Source organism: Eptatretus burgeri, chromosome 6 (genome assembly GCF_056783735.1).
Source record: "Eptatretus burgeri isolate ZD-2024b chromosome 6, Ebu_testis_v1, whole genome shotgun sequence".
Taxonomy (NCBI): Eukaryota; Metazoa; Chordata; class Myxini; order Myxiniformes; family Myxinidae; genus Eptatretus; species Eptatretus burgeri.
The window spans coordinates 473,001-500,749 of NC_140966.1; the positions used below are offsets into that span (position 1 = coordinate 473,001).

The 27,749-nt window shown below is 46.4% G+C and overlaps 1 protein-coding gene across 2 annotated transcripts in view; it reads left to right on the forward strand.

Annotated features, from left to right (window-relative positions):
• The window catches only part of LOC147024109 (uncharacterized), a 282,987-nt gene that overhangs the window by 195,905 nt on the left and 59,333 nt on the right, over nt 1-27,749 (forward strand). For both annotated transcript variants that reach the window (XR_015058872.1, XM_085883692.1), the window contains exons 32-35: nt 14,242-14,354; nt 14,475-14,589; nt 17,879-18,016; nt 20,351-20,513. Coding sequence is in view for 1 of the 2 variants with exons in the window: in XM_085883692.1 (XP_085739818.1) it covers nt 14,242-14,354; nt 14,475-14,589; nt 17,879-18,016; nt 20,351-20,513 (529 nt within the window). In the remaining variant the exon portion in view is untranslated. The remainder of the gene's footprint in view (nt 1-14,241; nt 14,355-14,474; nt 14,590-17,878; nt 18,017-20,350; nt 20,514-27,749) is intronic.

Sequence of the window (27,749 nt, forward strand, 5' to 3'; positions counted from 1 at the left end):
GAACGGGGGCTGGTGAGCAGGGGCAGTGGGCATGGCATGGCAAAGGCAGCAGGCAAACACAGCCCGCAGAAGAAGGCCGTTGCAGGCAAACACAGCCGGCAGATGAACTGGCCGGCACAGGCCTTGAAGCACAGCAGCTGCAGCCGATCCAGCCGGCACAGGCCTCGCAGCAAAACAACAGCTGCCGATGAAGTGGGCCGGCACAGGCTTTGAAGAAAAACAGCCAGCCGGCAGATGAAGTGGGCCGGCACAGGCCTTGCAGCACAGCAGCTGCAGACGATCCAGCCGGCACAGGCCTCGCAGCAAAACAACAGCTGCCGATGAAGTTGGCCAGCCTTTGCCATTCAGTGGAGGTTGGTGGAGGGAGTGCGGTGGTGCTGGCCACTTGGAAGGCGGGCTCGGACCTACCTACCTGTCTCCCTCCCACCTATCGCCTTTGCCTGTCACTGTACATACCCACTCCCTTAATTTGTCAAACCCCAATTTAGCCCCAACTTATTTTTTTTATTTATTTTTTTTTATTTTTTACTTCCCCACTATAAATCGTCCCCTAACCCCCTTTACTGTCCTTGTTCGGCTAACCTATCCTGTCACCTAGCCTACTCCCAACCCCTACGTTCCCTTCCCGGAGGGGAACAAGGAAGAGCTAGCGTCCTGTGTCGAGGCCCAACTAAGCCTCAGAATGGCCTCCCCAGAGTTCGGCGATCTATAACCAAAGTGGGTCCAGCGGCCCACAACGAGAGCGAGGGGATGGATGGTGCGGAGGGGTACACTTCCTATTCTACCCTATCCATTTAACTGCTAAGCTACCCCGGGGCTTTCAACAAGCGCCTCTCGCTTAAACTATTGGTTCTAACAACCCAGATTCCCGTCGCCTGTGTTGGTGTCCTCACAATTTCGGGCCTCGCCCCCCAATTTTCTCTCCGTGCCCTCACACGGTCTCATGGCTGGGACACGTGGCTCCCTTTGGCAGGCACGACTCTCTGCCGATTCTCCGACGATGGCACCCCCGGGCACTACACTGCCTCCGAGCCTACCAGCTCCCTAACACCGGGGAGTGCCCCCCATGGCACCTCCCCTGAAACGCACACGTGGCAGGCTGGCTTCCCAGGCCCCTTTCCGAGGGTCACCCGTGCCCACAACACTGCCCACGCGGCTAATGGCGCCCCGGGCCCCCGCACCAAGCAGGCGCACCCGTGCCCACTACGCTATCCCGGCCCCCCATGGGCCCTTGGCCTACTACGGCCGACTAGCCTGGTGCCCGGGGTACCCACTCAGCGATACTCACCTTTCGCAGCCACGCTCCCAAGCCTGTCAACAGGGCTCCTGCACCCCTCCAAACGGGTTTCGAGCCTACTTCCACACCAACAACAAAACGACCTCCATTTTTCAATTTGACTAACCCAGCTAACTTACTTTATACTGACCCCGGGGTCCCTTGGGCGGGAGTCACTCCTCCCCCCAATCACTCATCGCACCATGCATTCCCCATTCGCTCCACTCACACAGACCCGCTGGCCTCACTCACTCACCAAGCACATGCTTCCACTTCACTCACCAACTCTTCAACACACTCACCGCTGAACTCTGCCATCCTCCTCACTACATCCCCTAACTAACTCGTGCTCCCACGTCGTCCCTTAAACTACAGCACGTTCCTTTTAACACTACGTAGCTAAGCTACGTCCCCACTACACATTCACTGTCTGTCACTGTCTTCATATGTCATTTTATTTCCCAACCTAAATCTGGCTACAATCCCTCTAACTAATCCATTCCACGGACTCCATGAGGACTTACCCCTGCCCCATGAAGTCGGTCTAACTAAGCTAACCCTTCCCCCTAACTAGTTTCCATCCTGTGCCCAGGTCAAGGGGGTCTTCTACCCCTTGCCCAGGAATCCTGTGCACCCGAAAGTGAGGCTTGTTTTTTTTTTTTTTTTCCATGCGCAGCACCAGCGCGGCAACTCGCAGCTCGAGCACTTTAACCTGCCCGTGACGTCATGCAGCTGCACGTGTTCCTCGTCCCTCCTTGGACGGTACCATCCGGCAGGGATACCCCTCCTGCCGGATTCCAACCCCACGTGCAGCCATGACGTCACCGTGCGCATAAAAAAAAAACAAGCCCCACGCAAACACATGTGCTTTGCCCATTGGAGCTTAACACACCCGCCCGCGTGGAGAACCCATCCGGTCCAAATCCGTTATCCTGCCTAAACTTTGTCCCTCCGCGGGATCGGCAAATCCACCGCGTTCGTTTCCGGACCGGGACTTCATTCCCGCAAGCGAGCACGTGGGGGCCTCGTGCGTTGCACAGCACGGACCTCGTGCTCACTGCTGGGTGAACCCGGCACGGTCCCCGAAACAGCTACAGCCGCTACTCGGCTTTCGTTCCTCACATGTCGCCGTCGTCGCCACTCAACACACACACACCTGCGTGTTACGACGCTAACACACCTTACCATTACATTCACACCGGGAGACGCGGCTGCGTGCTCCCGCATGCCCACCGACATCTCCCTTACATACCGCTCTCTCACACACACGGTCTCCCTTGCACTCGGCCGTTCACTCACGCGTGCCTCACTACTCACACAAACCATACTACTCACACACGCGGGGGCACTCACCCGCGGTGCCCCATCCACACTGGCCGTTTCATCCACACACACGGCCTCCTCCACACACGGTGCCTCATCCACACACGGCGTGCTGGGAAGCACGCACTCCGGCACCATCGCCACCACACCACTCACACACGGGGTCGCTTCCACACATGGGGACGCACTCACACCTTGCACCACACACACAGGGACAACCACACTGGGGATTCGTGTCCCCACAAGGGTCTCCGGGGCCTCTATACCCCCCAAGCTCTCCGTGCACCCGTTCGCAGCACTCCTCCCCTCTGTACTGTACTGAAATGGGAGATGCTTAGCAGGCAGACACGAAGCGGAGGAACAGTCGAGCCGGGCTGTGTTGCACGAGTGCGAGCGTGGGCGTACTGTGCCCGCGGCTCCCCTTTATTCCGTACTCGGTACACTCACGAGCCGGCCGACTCCAGCATTACTACGACGCCTCAGGCGGCGCGCACACCTCATATCCCTTGCCGACCCCCACGGCCACCTCCCCTCATCACGCCCACCATGCAACATCACCATGCCCTTCCCCATAGGCCCGTAGACTCCACCACACTCCTCCCCCCTAAAACTATGATTATTAACTGATTACCATTATAAGAAGCATGCAGAACATGAAGGACTTCGTATAATAATCATGGAAATAAAATGAAAATAGCAAAGTATAATAGCACACCACATCATATAATGTGTCGATGCGAGCGAGTGGAGCAGCAAAGGTCAGGTCTGACCGCGTTACCGATATGAAGCAGCAAAATGAGAAGCACAGCAGCATTATGCAGCAAAAACGCCCCCAGGCGGCCCATGTTGACATGACCCTGGCCAAGGTCGTAACGACCTCTCGAGCCAACCTCCTCCGGCCCCATCAAACGCCTCCGGCCCACTCCCCCCAGGCAGACCCGACGTAGATAAACATCCCGAGGCCGACAGCCCGCTATCTGGAAGTCGTGGCACCAGCCTTAGACCTTGGCCGGGGGCACTGAACAGCGCCGCTGGCTGCATGCATTTAATGCGCCAAAACAACTCACGCACCACAATCAGTTGAGACGCCAACGCCCGTCCCAACGGCCTTGAGCGAACACAGCGAGTTGCGCTCGCAATCAGAGGTGGGGGTAACGCCGACCAGGGCACCAGTCTTGGTTCCGAGTCGATCTCCGAGACCCACACGGCCGCTAGACGGGAGCAACTCCACCTAAACCACACTGCAATCATAGGCTCGTTATAAATCATTACGAATAATATTCGAAGCATCGCAAATTCATTTTTCCGTACAGCGCGCTTTTTTGATAAAATCCCAGCACATGACAAAGCAATTACCTGCGGCCCGGGACAGTGGACGGCCAACTCAACCTTTTTATTCGCCACCACCGCCCCTGAAGCCCCTACATCACATTGATCATAATCCAACTCCCATTGACTGATCTCCGCCACATCCACTTTTACACGAGAACTGCTGGCATTTATTTCAACAACATTAAACTGCATCACTAGAGCAAGGAAAAGCACATATGCCATGAACAACAACCCACAACCCGCATCACGAGTCCGCTTCTTGGTTGTCGACTCGATGTTGTGACTCGCGACTCCCTCCAACGCCACGGGCTCACCGTCACCTGTCGAAGCTGCCTGCACCACACCGACGCGCATTGCCTCACGAACCCTGCCACAGCGCGGGAACTCATCGCGAGAGCTGATACGGCTCTCGCCGCCCGCCAGAGCCTCGCCCTCGGTACTCGACGAAGGCCTCGAAGAGAGTACTGGCACATCTGGAGGTACGAACCGGAGACCCAGTCCGAGGTGCGCCAGCCAGTCTCGACCCAACAGGGGGGGCCCCTCCCCTCGTACAACGAACACCGAGAGCTGGGCGTGTCGATCTCAGTAGCGCACTGAGACGTCGGCCCTCGCAAGTGGTGCAATCGCCTCACCGGTGTACGTGTATAATGACAAGGCCGTCTTGACCAGGCGAATACCGCGAAGACCACGAGCCGCCCGCTCATCCATGGCCGACACTGCTGCCCCGGTATCCACGCAAAACACAGTCGGTTGGCCATTCACTTCGACCTCAACCGTGAAAGGCGTCGTCATCTCCGAACCAACGGAAAACAGACTCAACCGTGGTTGCATCTCCCGCTCTGGCTCGCCAGCATTGTCAGGCCCCGGTTGCAGGCCGATCTCCAGGTCACTGGGGTCCTCTCGCACCTCGTCATCCAAGACCCCAACGGAGGCCCCCGCCATCCGACACACACGCTTCAAATGTCCCACCTTGTGACAATGCAAACACACAGTGTTCTTATACGGGCACATTTGTCGCAGGTGCGGACCCCCACACCCCCAGCAGCCGCGGAAAGTCCCTTCGCTCCAGGTGCGACCGTGCTGCGGTGCCCCCTCGCTCCAGGCGCGACCGTGCTGCGGTGCCCCCTCGCTCCCGGTGCGACTGTGCTGCGGTGCCCCTTCGCTCCCGGTGCGACCGTGCTGCGGTGCCCCTCGTCCCGCACCGCCAGGCGTGCGTGCGACCTGCGGCACTTGAGCCACCGCTCGGACTTCGGGCTGCGTGACTCGCGGCACTTGTGCGGTTACCGCGTGGACTTCGGGATTAGCCACCATACTCCAGCTGGAGCTACTCATTGCGTCCTGGCCAGCAATGGCACGGACATCCGTGAGCGTCTGCTCGACAGACGAAGCAGTCACGACCGCCGAGTCGAATGTGATGTCGGTTAATCGCAGGATAGCCGCTACCATCTTCGCGTCTCGCAGACCAGAAATAAAACTATCTCTGAGCCTTGTCGGACGCTCCTCTGCCGTGAATTTGCAAGGCACAGCCGAATGCCTCACTCGTGCCACGAAGTCCGCAACGCGCTCCTCGCCACCCTTAGCGAGATGATCGAACTGGAACCGCGCGAGATGTAACGACTTCTCCGGCGCCAAGTGGGTCTTCATTTTCGCCACGATGTCCTGAAAGGATAGCACATCATCACTGGGTCTATTTGGAGCCACCAAATCACTCAGCAGGCGGTAGTGCTCCATTGATAGCGAGGCGAGCAAGATCGCCTTGCGTTTCTCTTCATCCTCTACATCATTCGCCCGAAAGTAGCAACCTAACTGTTCAGAAAACAACTCGAACTCATCTCCCCCGAACACGGGTACACGTCCGTGTGCCGTGCCGCGACCTTCCGCCATGCTCCGTGAGACCCTTGGCTCCGTAGCTTGGAACCGCCCTGACACACGCCGATCCGCAGATCCTCGTTCGCCAACTGTACTGTACTGAAATGGGAGATGCTTAGCAGGCAGACACGAAGCGGAGGAACAGTCGAGCCGGGCTGTGTTGCACGAGTGCGAGCGCGGGCGTACTGTGCCCGCGGCTCCCCTTTATTCCGTACTCGGTACACTCACGAGCCGGCCGACTCCAGCATTACTACGACGCCTCAGGCGGCGCGCACACCTCATATCCCTTGCCGACCCCCACGGCCACCTCCCCTCATCACGCCCACCATGCAACATCACCATGCCCTTCCCCATAGGCCCGCAGACTCCACCACACCCTCAACCTCGCAAAGCACGACCGAACTCACCTGGTCGTGACTCGCCTCAAGGGGGCATACTCCCTCCCCTCGTTCCTGGAGGAGGCCATCCAGCTGCTCGCACCGGGCCTCCACCCAGTCCACCAGCTCACCCCCATTGTCCTCCACTACCTCCGTGTGTGTGCGTGCGTCACTTACCCCGTCTTCATCGTGCAGCCTTCCCTCTATCGTTCCCATCTCCCGTGTCTCTGCCAACTCTTCACCCTTTACCTCCCTTGTCTCCACTATTATTTCCGTTGTCGTCACCTCGTGTCTCGTCTCACACGTTTTGGTCTCCCCATTTAATTTTTCCCTTTCGGTCATCGTCACGACCCTCGCCCAACACGCCCCCCGAATTATTTTTTCACCCGCCTCCACCGCGGGCCTGTCAGCCGTTGCACCCCCACCCAGCTCGTTCGTTCCTACACGTGGAGTCGCCATTTTAAGCTCCCTGCTAACGGCCTTCATGCCCGCCTGCAGGCATCGGCCCATGTTCTGCGTCTCACCCCGGAGCTTTTTCGTTTCTTCCTTCATTTGCTTGCTCATGCTTTTTATTTCGTTTATAAATTCAGTTGTGTTTGCATCCATCTTTTCGATCATGCCTTTCATTTCGTTTTTAAATTCAGTTGTGTTTGTATCCATCCTTTCGTTCATGCCTTTCATTTCCGCATTCATTTGTGCCAGCATGGTGAATAGCTGGGCTATGTCGGGTGCGCTTGGGTGAGCCGTTTCGGCATGGGTTGGGGAAGGGTTTTGGTGGAGAGGGGGAGGGGAGGTGTCATACACCGCGGCCGCTGCCGCACCCATTTCAGGCTCTGGGTTCAGTTGGGCGAGTCCGTGTTCCTGCACAATCAACATTTCCTGCACGGGGATTCCATCCTGGACCATGGACTCTACACATTCTACATCCATTTCTAATACCCCCGGCTCCCGCTCGCCTTGAGACGCCATCTTGCTTCTCTTAAAGGGTTAATTTAGCTCGCTCGTAATTTGGAGGGAATCGGGGGTCGCTCCTCTCACCCCTGGACCGATTCCCGTGAATGTAATTGGAGACAGGACAGCCCGTTTTCCCGTTCTCCGTTATCAGTGCTGCGAGGAGGGCGATGAGTTTATATCCCACTTCTGACACCAGTGTTGCGGATTCGCGTCCGCCGGCGTGCGGACGGCCACGTAACTCGAATCGCGGCACGTCGCCCACCGGACGGACAATCCAGTCGTGACCCTCTCGGACTAACGCCGGGAACCAGTCACGGGTGGACCTTTCGGTCTCACCGCGATCGTGCCAATCGGCCCCCGCGTGGGATAGGGTTGCTCGCCAAATTCGACCTACCTAAGTACCCACACGGAGGGTAGACCGGGCGATCGCACCTCGCCGCAGGTCGACTTCGGACACGGGCCACTTAAGCGACCCGTTCCGTACTATCGGGATAACCGAGCGGTGTTATTCGTCGGCCTCGACGGTTCGATTAATTATCGGGCGTCTTAACCCACGACCAACCCTTTACGTGAAGCAAGATGGGGATTCAATGAAAGAAATGACGAAGCGAAGCGGGAAAACAGTTCAACAATAAGCACATTTATTTCGCGATGAACGGAAAGCACACATATACAATTCCACCAAAAGCACATGTAAAAGAAGAAGACAAAAAGCAAATGCAACAATGCAGATCTATCCGACTACTGGCACACGGCAACACTTATACAATTTTACTTCACAGACGGCGCCGACAACACATATTCCCAAAGCAAAAGAAAAGAGAACCACCCTCCAGGATGAGGGGGGTAGGCGGGCCTGGGGCCGAGACCGTGTCGGGCCTACCCGTCTGATGATGATACGCGAAGTGGCGGTGGTGCCTCAACTCCGCGGGCCTCGCGGACAGTGTCTGGTAGGGGGTGGGAAGGGGGCCCCCTTTTGTCGCACTATCTCAGCGCGGGGGGAAACAGGAGGGGGTTGCTGATGCTCGGGGAAAGGAGGATTTCACAAAATCTCGGGTCCCGCGACGAGCGTCTCCTCCACGACCTCGGTCGCGCCGCCGGCCTCTCCCTCCGCAGTTCCCCGAATCCGACGCGAGCATCCCCTCGTCCGCCTTCGCCGCCGCCGCCTCTCCACAGCTCCGTCCTCTTCACTCCGACTCCGCGAACTCCCAACTGCGAACTGCCAACTGCCAACTGCGAACTGCCAACTGCGAACTCACTCTTACTCCACTCTTACTAGACTTGTCTGATGAACGCAGTCGTTTTTATAAGCCCCGTGGCTTCGCTCTTTCATCTTTGACCCTCTGCCTCCGACCTTTCACCTCTCTAACTGGCTCCCCATTGGCCCGAGGAAAAGTGGGCGTGAATGCTTTTTGATCCATGAATTTGCATATAGCGACCGCCCTCCAACGCCCTGGAGGCGGGGCCAAATCGCCCCTCGCTCACCGATTGGACGGAACAAAAGTGGGCGTGAGTCGTTTTTGATCCGTTTTTCTGCGGAAAGTCCGTGATGTTTTTGAACACGCTGCTCGGTGCGCGCCCCGCACGAGTCCAGCATCGGTGCCCACGAGTGGCGCGAGATGACGGTGATGCGATGGTGGCGAGTTGTGACGGTAAAGGTCGTGGCGGTTGTGGTGAAGCGGCGTTGTGGTTGGTGGTTGTTGTTGTGAAGCGGCGTTGTGGTTGGTGGTTGTTGTTGTGATGGCTGTTGTGGTTGGTGGTTGTTGTTGTGATGGCTGTTGAGACGTGGTTGGTGGTGGTAATAATGGCGGCTGGTCCAAAATAAAGATAGTAAAAGAAAAACGGCTATCCTGAAGAGTCGCAGCCCTCATGAATGACATTTATTCCCTCTAGACAACGGGTTTGGGCCTAACTACACATATACTTACAGAGATATCTCACCTAAGGGACCTGAATGGTGGTTTTCGAATTTGGTCAACCACAACTATATATATATATATATATATATATATATATATATATATATATATATATATATATATAAATATATATAAATATATATATATATATATATATATATATATATATATATATATATATATATATATATATATATATATATATATATATATATATATATATATATACATGAGTACCGAGAGTAAAAAAGCTTGGTGTTGGCTTCGCGGTTAGACCAAAAAAAAAAAAATGTTGCATTGGCGTAACGGGTCACTGAAAAATAGGGTAGGTCGGTCGGGATCTTTTTTTTATTTTTTTTTTCCTAATAAATCCCTCCCAAAATGTCCCCCGGCTCGAGTACCACCCTTTTTGTCGGCGGGTTCTGTCCGAAACACTTCCGGGTTTTTGCGATCGCGATCGCAATCAACAAGATACTTGAAAACGATAGCAAAACAACAAAAATAGCAATAAAATAGGGTCGGCAAAATTTTTCGATAGCAAAAAAACAAAAAAAAAAACGTAGGGTCGGCGGAATTTTTAGGGTCGGGCGGGTTACGCCAATGCAACATTTTTTTTTTTTTGGCCTTAGGGTGGTGGCTTGGGATTCTAAGTTCCCGAGTTTGATTCCCGTTTTCCACTCAATTATCATCAGGGGGATGATGCAGCCTATCATCCTTCCGACATTGGCGAAATGAGCGCCATTATACTGGTAATGGGGGTGCCGCATCAGCAGCATAGCCGCGCCCGTAACCAATGATGCAACCAGCAGCCAAAAAGGCAACACATGATGGGAACGAAGAGTAAATGCACATGAAGCCAAAAATAATAATAAAAATCTTTATTTAAAATCCTGACGTTTCAGAAGAACACCATCTTCTGTTCTCTGAGGTAACAATAGAACACCAGACGTTCAGCAGCATAGGCATTAGCTGTACTTATTATGTCCAACAAGAATGTCTCTGCATCATGATTGGGCTGAAAACAGTGACCAATCAGCATTAGGTTTAAGACATATTTAATAAAGAGAGTGGGGTTGGGGTGGGGGGCAGGATTTGCATCCGGTTGGGATGTTTTGGTCACTCATTCGGTGTCACGCATTTTATATCTGCCCTGGGTTTGTGTGGCAGGCCTGACCTTCCCACCCACACATAGGGGCTGTGGGCAGTGATGCACAAGCAAGCTTTAGCCCACAGAGACAAGCTTTCACTGGTGGCAGTGCATTGTCATAACCGACATCACACCTTCGCAGCAGGTAAAGCTTCGGCACCTGGCTGGGCCAGCCGGGAAATTCTCAAAGCATGGCTTTCGGGCACACGGTTGATTAACCCTCACGTTGACCTGCTGCCTATCCAGGATTACGCAATCCCCCTCAGCCCCCACCTGCCGGTTCGAAGATCACAAACCTGGGGCAGACATGAAACACGTGACACCGAACCGGTCACCCAAACATCCGAACGGGAAGCAAATCCACCCCCAACCCCACTGTCTTTATTCAATCTGTCCTCAACCTCATGCTCATTGGTCTCCATTGCATCCCAATCATGATGGGTGGCCGTTTCTCTCGGACATAATAAGTACAGCTCATGCCTCTGCAGCTGTTTGTCTGATGTTTTATTGTTACCTCTGAAGACGAAAGATGATTTTCTGAAACGTCAGGATTTTAAACAAAGAATTTTATTTTTCTTTGAGGCTCAGTGTGCTTTTCCTCTCTATACAATATCGAACCCCTTAACTTTATGAGGTAGCAAGGTGAGATCGAGTCCCATCATAGCATTTGCTGCATGACCTTTCAGCAACAAATCTGCAACATGAGCATATTGTCTCTGCCCTGCTGATCACAGTCAGGAATAATAAATTTAACAAAAGCACACTGCATTTGGTTTTTTTTCACTTATTATCTTGCCAAAACGAAGTTTTGCACGATATGTTAGTCAGGTTGTATGTTTTTTTTTTTTTTTTTTTTTTTTTTTGTCTGTAATCACGTATAAAAAATTCTGCAGAGCACAGTTATCATCGGAAATTTTTGTAACTTCGCATATCAGAGGCCTATAGAGGTCCCTTTCAGTGCACAAAATTTTGAAGGTCAAAGGTCAAGGTCACTTTGGCGCAAATCAGGGGAGTTGACAAAACCCTTATTTTTAGAGTAATTTTGATCGGACCGTCTTCAAACTTCATGGGAATATAGTTCATGGTCTGGCGCTCAGCTGATTAATTTTTGGTGGCGATTGGCCTTGATCTTCATATGTTTTTTATTTTTTTTATTTTTTTTTATTTTTTGGTCTGTAATCACGTATAAATCACTCTGCAGAGCACAGTTATCATTGGAAATTTTTGTAACTTTGCATATCAGAGGCCTATAGGAGGTCCCTTTCAGCGCATAAAATTTTGAAGGTCAAGGTCAAAGGTCAAGGTCACTTTGTCGCAAATTAGGGGAGTCGACGAAACCCTTATTTTTTGAGTAATTTTGATCGGATCACCTTCAAACTTCATGGGAATATAGTTCATGGTCTGGCGTTCAGCTGATTAATTTTTGGTGGCGATTGGCCTTGACCTTCATAGTTAGCGCCTCAGGTCAAACATATTTGACCCCAAGGTCAAATTTTCAAGTTTTAGGAACCATATCGTGTAGTACCTCAAATTGAACACCTCGATGAGTGCTTTCTAGATGTCAAGCTTGAGACATTATGACTTCATTTGGTGACGTTATGAGGCAAAAGCATATTTTTCATGGTTACTCTGTAGAACGATTCTCATCGGAAACTCTCGTAGGCAGATATTCCTCAAGGAGTCGCTCCTGGTGGATAGCAGCTCTGTTCACCTCAGTGTGACCTTAAATAAGTCACACGTGGTCACCTTTTGGCAAGATATGGTTTTTATTTTTTTTGTTTGTCTGTAATCACGTATAAAAAATTCTGCAGAGCACAGTTATCATTGGAAATTTTTGTAACTTCACATATCAGAGGCCTATAGAGGTCCCTTTCAGCGCATAAAATTTTGAAGGTCAAAGGTCAGGGTCACTTTGTCACAAATCAGGGGAGTCGACGAAACCCTTATTTTTTAAGTAATTTTAATCGAATCGTCTCCAAACTTTATGGGAATGTAGTATATGGTCTGGCGCTCAGCTGTTAGTTTTTGGTGGCGATTGGCCTTGACCTTCATTGTTAGCGCCTGAGGTCAAACATATTTGACCTGAGGGTCAAATTTTCAAGTTTTAGGAACCATATCGTGTAGTACCTCAAATTGAACACCTCAATGAGTGCTTTCTTGATATCTCAAGCTTGAGACATTATGACGTCATTTGGTGACGTTATGAGGCAAACACATATTTTTCATGGTTACTCTGTAGAACGATTCTCATCGGAACAAATTTTCAAGTTTTAGGAACCATATCGTGTCGTACCTCAAATTGAACACCTCGATGAGTACTTTCTAGATATGTCAAGCTTGAGACATTATGACATCATTTGGTGATGTTATGAGGTAAACACATTTTTCATGGTTACTCTGTAGAACGATTCTCATCGGAATCTCTCGTCGGCAGATATTCCTCAAGGAGTCGCTCCTGGTGGATAGCAGCTCTGTTCACCTCAGTGTGACCTTAAAGAAGTCACACGTGGTCACCTTTTGGCAAGATACGGGTCACCCTGCGGGTGACATTGGTTTATTTTTTATTTTTTTATTTTCATTAATTTATATTTTCATTTTTGGACGCTTTTCAACAGTTCTGTGATTTTTCCTGTTGTATCGGCTTCAATGTCCGTTGGCATGCAAAATGACCGTGCTTCCCCATTGTCTTGGGTCCCTCACCTGCATTTATTTTTTTTCATTTATTTATATTTTCATTTACGGACACTTTCTAATGGTTCTGTGATTTTTTTTCCAGTGTATCGGCTTTGATATCCATTGGCACACAAAATTTCAGCTTTCTATGTCACCCAAAAGATACCGAACATAAATATCAGTCAGTCAGTGAGTGAGTGGTTCGAATGAGCTTTATATATATTCGATAATGTCACTACGATAAGTGGATGCCAAAAATATAAATAGAGAAAATTTATTATGAGATGAAAAAAAACGGAGGAAACCAATATTACAAACAGACAGCAGAATAAGTAATAAACAATCAATAAGTATTCCCCTTCAGTGGCCATGAACACAAACCTTCATTACCAGTGCAGCATCAGGCATATAGAGTTGATGGATGGACATTTATGGTTGTGTAAGGTTTCCTATACAGAACCTCTGTTTCAACAATAAAAATATATGGAAATTAATCATTAATTAATGGTTCAATAAATTATTCCAGACAATTTTTGCCTTCTTTTTTGGGGGGGTGAAATTTCCTTATCTATTCAACATTGAGCTGAAGTTGATGCAAGCTATGTGCAGTATATTAGTTATGTCAAGGTTTACATTATTCTTTTTTTCTTTTCTTTTTTTTTGGGGGGGGGGGTGGAGTGGGGGAGGGGAGAAGTGACCAATCAATCATGTGCCTTATACACAGGTGCACTTTATACATGGGTATTTAAGGTACTGTATATACCTTGGGCATTTGCCACTACAATAAGCACTGAATCAATTGCTCAGTTTCTGCTCAGTATAATTAGTAAACAGTGGCCACTTAGCAAGTTCTAATTAATTATTGTCATGAATCATCACCATTTTTAAAGACTTTTTTCCTGAGCAGGGGTCAGCTTTTTCGGGCTCCAATTGTGGTACCTTTTCTTGTGGCAATGTTTTTACAGCTGGATGCCCTTCCTGATGCCAACCCTTTAGTCGCCTTCGACCCTGCAGGGATAATTACCAGTACACTGGTGCTCATTTCGCCGACCTTGGAAGGATGACAGGCTGAGTCAACCCCCCTGATGTTAATTCAGTGGTCAGTGGGGCTCGAACTCATGACCCCGAGGATCCCAAGCCACCACCCTAACCACTAAGCCACACCAGGCTCTTATTTTCATGAATGATGAATAATAATTACACTGTGCAAGGAAAGTAATATTTTTAGGGTATGCTTATTCAGTTGTGTGATTTAGTTATGCTTTTTTTGTTATTTCATGTTTAATTGCAATGAACATTTTGGTAATTTGCTGAGAGGAGAGATTACCATTCTTGCTTTGTAAAACCACTAATAAGTGTGTTTTTGTTTAGATGTATTTTCACTTGACACAAAGAGGAAGGGAAATTGATGGAAAGCTGCAGATTGAATATGATCCAAATAATAATGTTGAGCTCTTGGTCAGAGGTCAACTTAGTCCTCAAAGGTATGAAGTATTTTTTGTCTAAAATACTTTTAAAATCACATTGCATGTTCCAAAGAAGAATGTAAATATTGGTTTTTGAAACGAGACAAACACCTATAAATGTCTTTTTAATCCAATCAGGGTTTCTCAAGGTGCAATGCAATCCAATCCTGAACTTGTTCTTCTGTTGGCATTCAAGCAGAATGATTCATCATTGCTAAAACTGCTACCTGCAGCCACCGATCTCAACATAGAGGTGAAATTCAGCTCCTGTTGCATTCATTATACACAAACCAATTTCAAACTAAATTCTTAAAATATCACCATGACCTGACTTGTAAAGATGGATGGTAAACATTGTGGTTTCTTATCTGTTGGAGCCCCTTTCATATCGGCCCAAGAATGGCAGATTTGTCAGCCCCTTAATCTCATTCCCCTGCCTCACATGAAGCATCTGCAACATGATCGAAATCATCACCCGTACTTCTTATTCGCACTTCAAATTCCTCTTTATGCAATATTCATTGAAAACTCAACTTTGCTGATGTATCCCCTTGCTGATATAAATCCTTGTCAATGGACATTAGGCAGTGAATAGTATGATTTATGCCATTTTGTTGTGGTGAGAATCGCTCAAGGAGGGCATAATAAAAATGAAACGGCAAGATTTAAGTCAGCATGCAGTTTACAGAAACAAAGGCAATTTCTTTGGATACATCACATGACTTAACAGAGATGCTGTGGCATTCTCTTAACATAAATCACATGACTTAACAGAGATGAATATCAGCCAAAATGATGCTTTGAGATTCGAGGGTTGGGAAAATGATGAGTCTCGAGGTCTGCTTCAATTTCTCAATTCCATTACTTTGTTTACAATGGGGAGAATACTAGTTTTCAGTTAAGAGGGTCGGTTTTACTCCATTTTTAAGATTCATTTTCATGTAGCCAACTTTCCATGATACACACAGGTGGTCCCCTGGAAAATGGCCTGGAAAAGAGCATAGAAACAGGAATAGACAAAGTAGACGAATCGTTTTTCAGTATTTGGGCAGCAATGCTGTGAGGAGTATGCACCAGGGAAATACAAGGAAATACAGAAGAACTTCAATGCAGGAGGATGCCATGAGGTCCATAAAGCCTACACAATCATGCCAACATGGCAGTATTCCCCTATTCCCACGACTTCCAGACACTGTGCATTTCCAACTCGATTTTAAAACAATCTACTGACTCTACTGCCACTACCCATGCAAGGAGACCATTCCATGCATTCACCGCTCTCTGAGTGAAAGATCCTTGCCTTATTACCAAACTAACTCCTCTTCTTCACTCTTAAACGTTGCCCCTTATCCTGTCGGTGTCCATTCTGCTGAAAATTTCTTACGCACATATTTTGTCGATACCCTTCGTTATCTTAAAGGGTAACCCAAACGCAATTTTTTTTCTTCTGAAAACCATTGAAAATCATCAATCACGGTCTAATTTAAAGGGGGAAAAATTGAATTTTTTTTTTTGCCAATCACAAAGTGTCGAAAAAAAGCCCTGGAGTGTCGATTTTCGATTTCGCCAGTGACGTCAACCTTGAAGCCATATTGATCTGAATGGAGGCTTTGCATAGAGAAACAGTGCATGTCGAGCTTGGATTCCGATCCTGATTCCACCATCATTAGCAGCACTGATGGCTCTCAGAATGTTGAAAGTGGTTATTGGGGTTTTGAAGAAACGGTTGGGAGACAAAATTAGTGACGGAAACGCTTTCGGGAGCATTGTGGAGCCATTTCATTTTGAGCCTTGTGCAAGTAATTCAGAAGAAGAAGGCATAAATGTTAGTGAGATCAAAACGCTGGTGACATGATCACTTCAGCTCGGTAGGGTTTGATTTTCTGTTCAATCAACAGTCTATAATGGAGAGATTTTGTATTAATTAATATATAGGTCTATATATTAATTGAACAGAAATACCTATCATTGCCCGACAGCACGGGCACCGCCCAGGGAGATTTGGACGCCCCAAACAAAATAGGTGACAAATGCTTCATCCCACCATCGCAGGCTGACCAGGCGTCTTGCATGTTATGGGCTCGTCCTGTTACATAATTTCCCCGGATGCCATTTGTGTCCGTGCCGTGTCCCACCATCATGTCTGTGAGGTGTCGATGCCCTTCCCCAGTGGATTGGGTATTGTGGATGGGGATGTGGGAGGGTGTGGGATGGTGGTCGGTATTGTGGGGCTGATGATTGATGGGGAATGGGGTACCCAGAAAGTTTTAGCATCCTCGGTCAAATCCTCTTGGAGGAATAGATGATGATGCATACTTTCTCTCCACTAGAAATAGATGGTGGTTCATTTGATTTGTCGAAAGTTGTGTTGATAATAGATAAGTTGTGTTGATAACCGACCCTCAAATCACCTGTGTACATTTACTGGTAGCTGGGTAGAGATTGGTGTTACAGTTTCGAGCAATGGCCGTTTCTTCTGCTTTAATCATGGCGATGGCATCCTCTCTCAATCGTGGCAGATAACCACAAGATCTAGCCATCTCTGTTTCATAACAGTTCTCTGTAAAATGTTCCAAGCACAAAAGCTAACATTTTGTAGGCCTGATCCACACTCGGGTGTTTCGGACAAACATTGTCCAATTTCTGGCAAATTTACGGTGTTTCGCCATTGGTGTAGCATGAAACCATCTCAGTTTGTATTACTATACAAGCACCAATGATGCATCGACTCAGCATATTATTGGAAAATGGAAAATTATTCGTTGTTTGAGTTAAATTGTACCGCGATGTAACCCGTACACAGTACGGATCTGGTGGTCTCCTTCTGTGTGCAATGTTCTGACTAATTTGAAGAACAAGAAGATTTCGACTTTTAATCACAAATTTACCTACTTTATAATTCAGAAATTGTAAAAAGACACATCTCATCTATTTTGTAGGGTTTCAAGCGATTGATTAGCGTCAAATTGGTCTAAGCATTTGGGTTCACATTTAAATATCTCTGTCAGATACCCTCGCGATCGTCTTTCTTAGATAAAAAGTTCTGTCTCTCAACCACTCCTCATAGCTTAGTCTGGCCAGGCCCGGGATCAAACTCGTTGCTCTACTTTCTACCCTCTTTATGGCAGCTATGTCCTTCCTCAGATTTGGTGACCAAAACTTTATGCAATATTCTGGATAAGACCTCATTATCTTCCTCTACAGACTTAACACAACCTTTTTTATTTGTAAATTATCCCCATACACATGCAACCTAAAACTTCATTATCTTTGCCTATGGCTGCCTGGCATTGTCATGTCTGCTTAAACCACCTAATTTTAATTGGTGCAGCAGTAAAGACCACCAGGGAAGTAATTTGTGGTTGGATTGAGGGGGCTTCATTTTGGAGCCCCTTACGAAAGCCTGAGGTGTTATTTTTTGTTTTCTTTACTCTTCACCAGAGTGGCCTGATACCTGCTCCATCCTCTTAGGTATACATATTCCATATTAATGTTTTGTTTCCAAAGTCCAAAATCAAGAATGTTCTCCTTTATAATTGTAGATGAACTACAGTCCAGTTGCAGCGAGCAGTGACATAAAATGGTCTATGGACAAGAAACACCTGAATGCATTTATGAAATACGAACTGAAAAAGAACATGTTTGAAGAAGTAATGTTGATCACAAATTCATTCCCTTGGGTAAGCTAACATATAATACATTTAATGTTCCTTTGTTTTTGAGCTACATTACAAAAAATGTTGCTGCAACAGATGGTTGCTGCAAATTTGTTGCTACAACAGATGTAATTTTGTGTTGTCTCTCGGTGGGCATACATTGTCCAACATTACCCCTATTTGTTGTAAGAAATATGTTTTATGTGAGACAGAATAAATCTGGCAAGTGCAGCGCTCTTGACAAAACCACATACATTTTATTTCAACACAACATGTCCCTTTTGCCTTCAAATAATGAGTAAATGTCATAAACACCACCACTGAACAATGAGTAAAGGAACAATGTGCAGCGAAGCTGTATGAGAATTCAGCGGATGAACAATTATTTTTAAAGTCCAAAAATGTAAGCAAGCTGTCTTGTAAATAATCCAACAGGATATCCTCAGGATACCATTAGACAAGAGGCTGAGGATGTGGTTGGAGGGTCGGGGCAGCAGGGATGGTTTAATGGAAGGAAATACTGAGGGTGTTTTACACGAATACCAAGAGCTTGAATGGAAAGATGGAAGAGCTGGAAACTCGGATAAATAGTGAGAGGTATGACATTGTTTGTGTAAGTGAGTCGTTAAGTGAGCAATCTAACTTCATTTATGATTTGAATTAAAGGCAACAAGGTTTATAGGTGTCAGGTTTGATTGGAAAGAGAAAAACGGAGAGGTGCGGCAATGTGAGTGAAAGACCGTATTTTATTGAGAAAAAAGCATGATGTTGAGGAGGGAATCAATGTGGAGGATTCTGTGCATAAAGAGATTGGATATTGTAGGAACAGTAAAGTAGTCGTATGATACTTTTATGGAGCCCCTGGTGTGACAGAAGAGCAGGAAAGAGGGGTACATGAAGAATTCAGAAGGGCATGTGATAAGGGAATGGTAGTGTTATGGGGGATTAGAAAATTTGCCAGGATAGAGTGGTTCCAGGATTAGGGGAAAAGCAGAGTTGATGAAGATTTTCTAACTCTTGTCCAAAGATTGTTTTTAAACCAGTTTGTCACAACAAAAAGACAAAAGCCCATGAGGATGAGTGCAGTGTTACACCTCTTTTCCAAATGTGGTTTTTCCTTTTCCCAATATGGTTACAATGATCCCAATATGGTGGAGGAGGGAGAACATCTAGGGACAAGTGACCACAATGTAATTAAGTGCAAATCTATTATTGAGATGTGAAGTTCAGGATGGTTGTGTAAAGCTGTTGGAATTTAGGAGGGCAAACGTTGAGGGTATGAGAAATGATTTGGGATCTTTAGATTGAGTAAAGTTAATGAATGGGCATGTGAAAAGAGAATGTGAAAAGGGCATAGCCAAGGATATTAAACATAACAGCAAGACATTCCTTAAGTATATAAGGGGTAAAGATTAGTGTGTGCTCATTGAGGAATAGCATAGGAGAATTGGTGGATTATTAGGGTGAGATGGCAGGCTTATTGAAAATTTTTTTTTTGCTTGGCCCACATTTACGTAGAAACAATCAGGGGAACTTCAAATAGCTGAGAGTATCTATCTCAGGGGTGAGCAAGGGCTTTTAGAAGAGATCCAAGTAGGAGTAGAGGAAGTGAGAAATGGCTCGGAAAACTAAGGGATAATAAAGCTCCAGGACCAGATAATATGCATCCAAGAGTATTGAGGGATGTGGCAGAGCAGATATGCGTGGTGTTAGCGGATACCATTTAACAGGTCTTTGGTGTCAGAACAGGTAACAGAGGATTTGAGAGTAGCAAATATAACACCGTTATTTAATAAATAATCCAGAAAATAATTGGGGAACTGTAGAGCTGTTAGTTTGACTTCAGAATTGTGAGGAACATGTCCATCCCATTAAGGAGCGAATCGGAAAAGTGCAGTGCAGGCATGATGGGCAGAATGGCCTCTTCGTGTGCCAAAGCTCCTTGTTATTCCTTATTATTCCTCGTGCACATGTTGGGCAGTGCATACTCAACATAATATTACTTTAAAATGATTCACATATGCCATTCATAATATTGGTATGATTTTTAACAAATGTATTTCAATGCCATCTATATTCTGCTGGAATGTTAATAACCAACCATTCAGTGAATTTGAACATACATGTATAACTATACTAACAATCTTCTATCATGTTTTTATTTTCACTGCTTTTTCCATCAAAATGTGTTGTTATTGTCCTTGAATTAAATTAATATGTAGGCCTGTAAATAACAAATAAAACAAACATTACATCAAACCAATACAGAAACATATGTACAATATTTTGGCAAAATAAATTGTGTTTGTTTTTCACTATATTTATTTATTTCTAACACTATGTTGTATTCTCGAACAGCTAAAAGTGATTCCCGAATCTGTTGGTGTTTCCACATTGGCTGCAAGGCATGGTGAAGAGTACTCATTGAACCATACAATGGAACTGGACTTCCAGCGAGTTATCATCGAAGGTTTTTACAGTGGAAAATTGCCCAAACTTCGGGGTTCCCACACACTCAGAGGTTCTGATTTATACTTAGTTTTTGTACATGTGAACAAGGCTTGTGAAATGACAGAGAGGTTCAGATAAATTACAATGACAGATAGATTCAATAACAGTATTTAGGTACATGGGTGCATTTGTTTTTCTCTTCTGAGACTATTTCCAAGGTTACTTCTGTTTATGGAAAGTATTGCTTGTATACAGTGGGGACCAAGCTGTTAGTATATGATTTTGTACATATGGTCATTTCTAGTTCTCAGCCGATGCTACTACACAATAATTGCTCAGTGAGCCTGTTTTCACCAAAGTGGAAGGTCTGCAGGGGTCTACCTACTATTTGTGTGAAACCAGAAAGGGTTTTATTGAACTCATCAGGAAAAGCAAATCATAGTTCTCAGATAGTTTGTTGCTCACACTTGATTTTTTGGTTGACAGCTTTGTGTTTGAATTTCAATATCTCACTTATGATGGTGTGAACCCAAATTCAAATATCCTTTACTGTCTTGATTTCTTGATGGTCTACGAATGTGCTTGTATTTGTGAAATGTGTACTGATTTCTCCTGATGTCCTTTATTACTTGTAATATAATCACAAATATAAGAGATTATAAATAGCGATTATCGTGCTTTTCACATGGAGATCTCTCATGTATGGCACTTTACATAAAATTATCAAAGTGACAAAAGAGAACAAGGTAAAAAAACAATTTTAACAAGAGTGAGAAATGCTTTGCAATACACATTCCCCACTGGTACCATTGAATGTTTTAGAGATAAAAATTAGTTTGCATTCAATGCATACTCTAGCCAACACCAGAACCAGAATGAAGAAGAAGAAGCACTATAAACCACAGTGTTTGGGTCTATATTCGGCAAAATAAAAGGAAAAGCAGTTTTCATTTTCTGATATCTGTTTGTAGAGGAGAAACCAATAAAGACAATGAGGATAACAAACCGGAGATAAAAAACCGAGGTTGCTTTAATGCACGCTCGAGCCGATATCAGAACCAAAATGAAGAAGAAGAACATTTTAAAACCAACATGTTTCATTCATTTCTAGGCTTTGCCTATTTCATATTCAAAATAACCCGATGTACATACGTGAATCAAAAACGTGTGAACACCTTAGCTGCGTATACGCTATAATTCATCAAGGTTATATACCTCATGTCTTCCAATTGTACTGGGCCATGGACTAACACCGTGGCTGAAGGCCTGATGCCTGCCTATCTGTTCTGCTTCATGCAATGGTGGTGCATGATTTTATTGAGGTGAAATCAGGCCATCTGTCCAACCAATGGGTGTAAAGCAGTGGGGTGTACCAGTGCACTGGTAAGGGGGACACTGCATCAGCGGCATAGTCGCGTCCCAACCAATGATACAACCAGCAGCCATAAGCTGCACTCGAGAGAGAGAGAGAGAGAGAGAGAGAGAGAGAGAGAGAGAGAGAGAGAGAGAGAGAGAGAGAGAGAGAGGGAGAGAGAGAGAGAGAGAGAGAGAGAGAGAGAGAGATATATATATATATATATATATATATATATATATATATATATATATATATATATATATATATAGATAGATATATGGAGTCAAGGCTGCTGAACACCTACCCATGTATAATGTACGTAATATTTTCTAAGTTTAAAAAAGGCGCAACTCTGAAAAATTGACAAAATACCCTGAAACTCGAACTTGTTCTGAACCTTATCATAATAAAGCCATGCACCAAGTTTCAGTTGAATATGTTCAGGAGTATGGGAAAAAGTCGGAAAAAAAAAACAGGTGGAATGGATGGACTGAAAGATAGACAGAGAGCAAACCTATTGTCCCATCTGTTGAAACTGGTGGGAGACTAAGAATAAACAATAAGTGACAAATGAGCAAATTTATTTGAAACAACACAGCTGCAGTTAATTGGCATATAATTAACAATGATGCAAAACAATGAGGTCTCTTTCAGTCCAACAAACAGTCCAACAAACCTTGGACATGCTGCGCTTCTCCTCACCCATGAATGGATGGAAGCCCTCAATGTCATCCATGAGATTAGGACCGTCTCTCTGGAGATATCTCGTGCTTTTGACACAGTCTGGTATCCGCCCTGCTCTCCAAACTATCTGCATATGGAATCCAAAGCCAACTCCACTCTTAGGTTATTGACTTCCTCTACTCCAGTAGCCAAGGTATGCCTCTCAATGGAATCCTTTCATCTCCTCTTCTTGTCAAGGTTGGAGTGCCCCCATTGCAGTGGTCTGGTGCCAGTCCTATTCCTTATCTTCATCAATGTCTGACTCTGGAAAATGATGTCTCTGACTCTCTGGAAAATCCCCTTTATCTATTTTCTGATGACTCCACCTTCTGCCATGACATCCCTCATCCTTCAGACACGTAGGGTTCATCCTCTTCGCTCTCTTCAGACAAAATCACAAGCTGGTCAAACACTTGGAATATGTTTTTCAATCCAAACAAATCTCACCCTCTCACTATCTCTCTCTGAAAGGACTGTCTGACAAACTCCCCCCCCCCCCACCCCAATGTACTATCTCAACAATACTTGTGAGGAAGGTTCATCAATAAAACTCCTGGGTCTCACCATCTTCCATAATCTTTCTTTGGCAAATGACATTTCAATGTTGACCTCCTCACCTTTCTCGGCTTGATGCTGTGGAAACCAAGTCCTTCAAGTTCATTGGGATATGCTGTGTTGAGGCTGAGTATATAGGTCTATCACTTTGCCGTCACAAATGAGTCGGTGGTCTCTCTATCTTCTTACGCCTCCTTTCTAGTCTTGCACCCTCTGTTCTTTCTGTGCTTAGTCCCCCCAGGTTTCTGCAGGATGCACATGGTCCACCATCAACCCCTTTTGGCGAAACTACCTAAATCTGGGATCACTGCTCACTTCCACTCATTCATTCCTATTTTTTTCTCGCCTGTGCAACCAACTTCCACATTCTCTTCAATCCCATTCTTCCCTCCAGGTCTTCAAGAGAGCTGTTCACCACAATCTCAGATCATCCCAAATCCAAAACCATGATCTTTTCTATCCTCACGACAACACCCACCCCCACCCCCTCCACCACCACATTCCAGGCCCTCCTCCTTCCAAATTTCCAGTTTTTCCCTTCTGTATCCACCTTGTCTACCCCGTGTGTCTTTTCCTGCCCCTCATTCCTCCTAACACCCATTTAATCAGGTTCCTTGTGTCCATAATTTGACGTTCGTTGGAATTTTTTGGAAAGTAGCTAACCCCAACATTTTTGGAAAGCTTAAGTAATAAGAAAACAGAAAATCCATGTTTCACATTTTTTCAATGCATATAATGTGGTCAAATAGGTCGTTTTGGGGTAAAAACCCGTTTTTTTTAATTTCAGCTCTGAAAATTCAAAATTCATCGCAAGCAAGCAACTGATGATGCATAATTGTTAACGAGAGGACAGTTCTTAATGTAGAATACATATCTGTATTTTGAGCAATGGTTGCCATGGAAACTGCTATCATTTTGTCAAATTACCGTTTATTTAATCTATTGCTTTCAAATCTAGAAACAAGTAACGCATGAATATGGTGATCAGTGAAATGTACTTAATGTCAAATATGAGTTTGTAGCCAATTGGCATCACTGTCTCTAATGTCACTCATCATTGCCATCATCATCATCACCATCGTGGTCATGCCGTTCAATGTTTGAGTCCTCGTCATTCTCACACGAAGTGCTGCACATGCAAAGATCAGTGCATGTTAAGTTCTTGGGCCTGCAGAAACATCTCTGTGATGAACATTCTGTCTTGCACTGGCACCTTATCATCTCGATAATTGCCTTTGGTGCAGGGAGAATGTCTGTTGTCGGTTTGAGTTGACCACTCGTGTCCTTGTGGAAGCCATTCTTGAATGGATCAAGAAATGTTTGCTGAGAAATTGTTGCTTGACCCCAAACGTATGCCTGGATATGTACCCGCATGATGTGCTGCCTCAGAGCACTGACAGTTGGTGGTAACTTGTCATTCTCAGCCATGTTCTCACAGAAGAGATGCCACCGAAGTTCAGGGATGCTGGAAATATTGACACCACTTGGACAATAACCTGAACAGACAAATCTTGCTAAAGTTGTGTATCGGTCCTCTGACAGTTCAGCATCCTTACAGAGCATAGCAAAGGCATCGACCATGTCGTCATCGGCCTTCAAGTAGCACTGGAACCACTTTGCCTTTCCATGTCGAGCGAACCGCCCAGTATTATCGGCACCTTCTGGATTTTGGACTTCCGGTTTTGGTTTTGGAGCGACGAGAGGTCTCCTTCGGGGTTCCCTGCTGACGTTCTCAAAGTTAAGTTTCCGGTTGTTATTTGTCCCGTTTTAACTGTTTAATTTTCTCACCTACATGTTACTGTGTGTTCCTAGTTCGGTTTTGTTTCAAAAATCGTGCTATTTTGTGAGTATTTTTGTCGACGTTCTTACCTGGTGTTTGAGGCCAAGGCCTTGGCCTAGGCTTGAGGCCTACCGGTTCCACTCGGTGTTCGATCGTTTTTTTTTGTTGTTGTTTGTTTTTTCTCCCCATTACCTTCAATTTTCATCCTCCCCACTTTCCAAACATCCCCCATTCTCCCAACTAATATCTTTCTTCTTCTTCTTCTTCTTACGGCTGCTCCCGTAAGGGGTCGCCACAGCAGATCACCGTATGATCCGCATAGTGATTTGGCACATGTTTTACACCGGATGCCCTTCATGACGCAACCCTGGTCGCCTCTTACGACACAGGGATATGGTACACCTATTTTAACCCGGGTATACACCGGCCCAGTACACTGGGACTCATTTCGCCGACCTCGGAAGGATGACAGGCTGAGTCAACCCCCTGGTGTATTAATTCAGTGGCCCAACAGGGCTTGAACTCAGGACCTTTTGGATCCCAAGCCGCTGCCCGAACCACTGCGCCAACACCAGGCTCATACTAATCTCTGTCCAATCTCTTTCTTATCTCAAAAAAATAAATAAATAAAATAAAATAAATATATACCCAACAACAACAACAACACGCTCACCTTCTCCCGATTCTGCTTCTTCTTCTTCCTCTTAACTTCCTCCTTGTCTTCTTCCTCGATTTTTTTTCTACACTTCCATAACCTAATCTGTTGAACTCTCTCAAACATTAATATTAACAACAAAAACGATCTTATAATGCTTCATCTTCCTCTCTCACACATGTGGTACTCTTCACTGTTTCACAATGCACTACTCTTCTGCTATTTTAACAGACTGCTCTCATTTCGACCTCTCCTTCATTCCTTGCCTAAAAAATCCAACTATTACAGCGCTTCTTCTCTCCATGCTCTGAATTCGCCTTCATTGCATCCATCAAGAATTGTGTTAAATCGCATCTCTGACCTAAAACTTTTAAAAACCACAGTTTGCCATGGATGCTCGCTTTCCATCAACCATTCTTTTTTTCCAACTTCAGTGCCAACTCACCCCCTCACCCCTCACTCTCACTCTCAAAGCAACCATCCCACTCTTCTCCCTCCAAGCCTCCCTCTCACCTCTCTCAAAAATTCCCCCCTCACCTTTCTCCCACCTTTCATCCCCCTCACTCATCCTTCTCAAAGTTGCCCCCCCCTCTCATCCACCAAGCTGACTCCCTCCACTGTGCTCTCACCTACATCTCTTCACTCCTCCTCCTCAAATCCTCAACTGCCTTCTTCCTTGTCTCTTGTCCCCCCTCTCCCCCACCACCACAGAGCCTTTTCTCCTCCTCATTCGGCCCCCTCCCCTCGGTATTCTGCAATACCCCACACTCTTTCAACAACCCTCCTTACCTCCCCCCTCCTCGTCCCTTGTCCTACCCTCCCCCTCCCCCTCCACCTCCTGCACCCAAAGCCTCCTCCCCTACCTCTTCATTAAAAGTGTGGACCTCAAATATCCGGGGCCTTCGCTCAAACCTTTCAGATCTTTCCATACAGGTTGCCACTGACAAACCAGACATTATCTGCCTAACAGAAACCTTCCTCTCCCAAGACGTGTCTGACTCCCAAGTATCTCTCCCCGGTTACTCCCTCTTACGGTATGACAGACCTGAGCCTCGTCCTGGTGGAGGTGTTGCTCTCTTCATCAAAGACTCTATTCCTCACTCTCCATGCACTGCTCTCACTCCCCCACACCCCCAGGAATACCTCTGGCTTCGGCTTCCCCTCCACTCCCACCTCATGTTTATATGTGTACTGTACCATGCACCGAACAGTGATGACTCCATCTACACCTCACCATCCGAAAACATGGACCATCTTCTATCTTCTCATCCAAACTCTCTCTTCCTCTTATGTGGTGACTTCAATTGTCATTACGCCAGTTGGCTAGGTGTGGGTACTTCTCTCACCTGCCATGGCACCTCAGCAAAAGCTTTCTGTGACTCATTGGGACTGACTCAATCGGTCAACTTCCCGACCCGGATCTCAACCAATGGTACTCCATCTCTTCTGGATCTGATTTTGACAAATTTCCCTGACAATATCTGTGGTCTTCCTTTGCTCAAATTGGTTCTTCTGACCACGTCCTTGTTAAAGTGGACATCTCTCTGGCTGTTATCAGAGAACCACCTCACCGCCGTCGAGTCTGGCATTTCACTCAAGCCGACTGGCAGGGTCTCCGAGCAGCCATCAAACTTACAGACTGGTCTCCTATCACTACTTTCTCAAACATCAACTCATCCTGGGAATTCTTTCAAAGAAACTTGCTCTCCCTCATGCACAGATTTATCCCCTCTCGTGTTCAGTTGTCCTACCCTTCCTCTCGCCCTTGGTTTACTGAAGCTTGTGGCGAGGCAGTTGTCCTGAAAGAACTTGCCTTTGCCTCATGGAAAGCAAACCCAACTGAGGGCAATCTCAGTTCTTTCCACAAAGCTTGGAACAAGTGTGTATCTACCCTCAGGAGAGCCAGACAACAACATCTTTCTCATCTCAAGTCTGAACTCTCAAACCTCTCTCCCTCCTCAAAATCCTGGTGGCGTTTAATCAAATCTGTTTCTGGTGTATGTTCCCCCCTCCATCCCCTCCCTTACCTCAAATGGCTGCACTGCTTATACCGCACGTGAAAAAGCTGAATGCCTAAACTCGGTGTTTGCAGCTAAATGTTGTGTCCAAAACCCATCACTTTCTCGACCCACCTTACCCAGTCGCACCCAGCTGTCCCTGGACTCTGTGTCCTTTTCTCCTAACAAGGTGGAGAGCTTGCTTTCAAACCTCGAGTCAGATTCTGCAACCGGTCCAG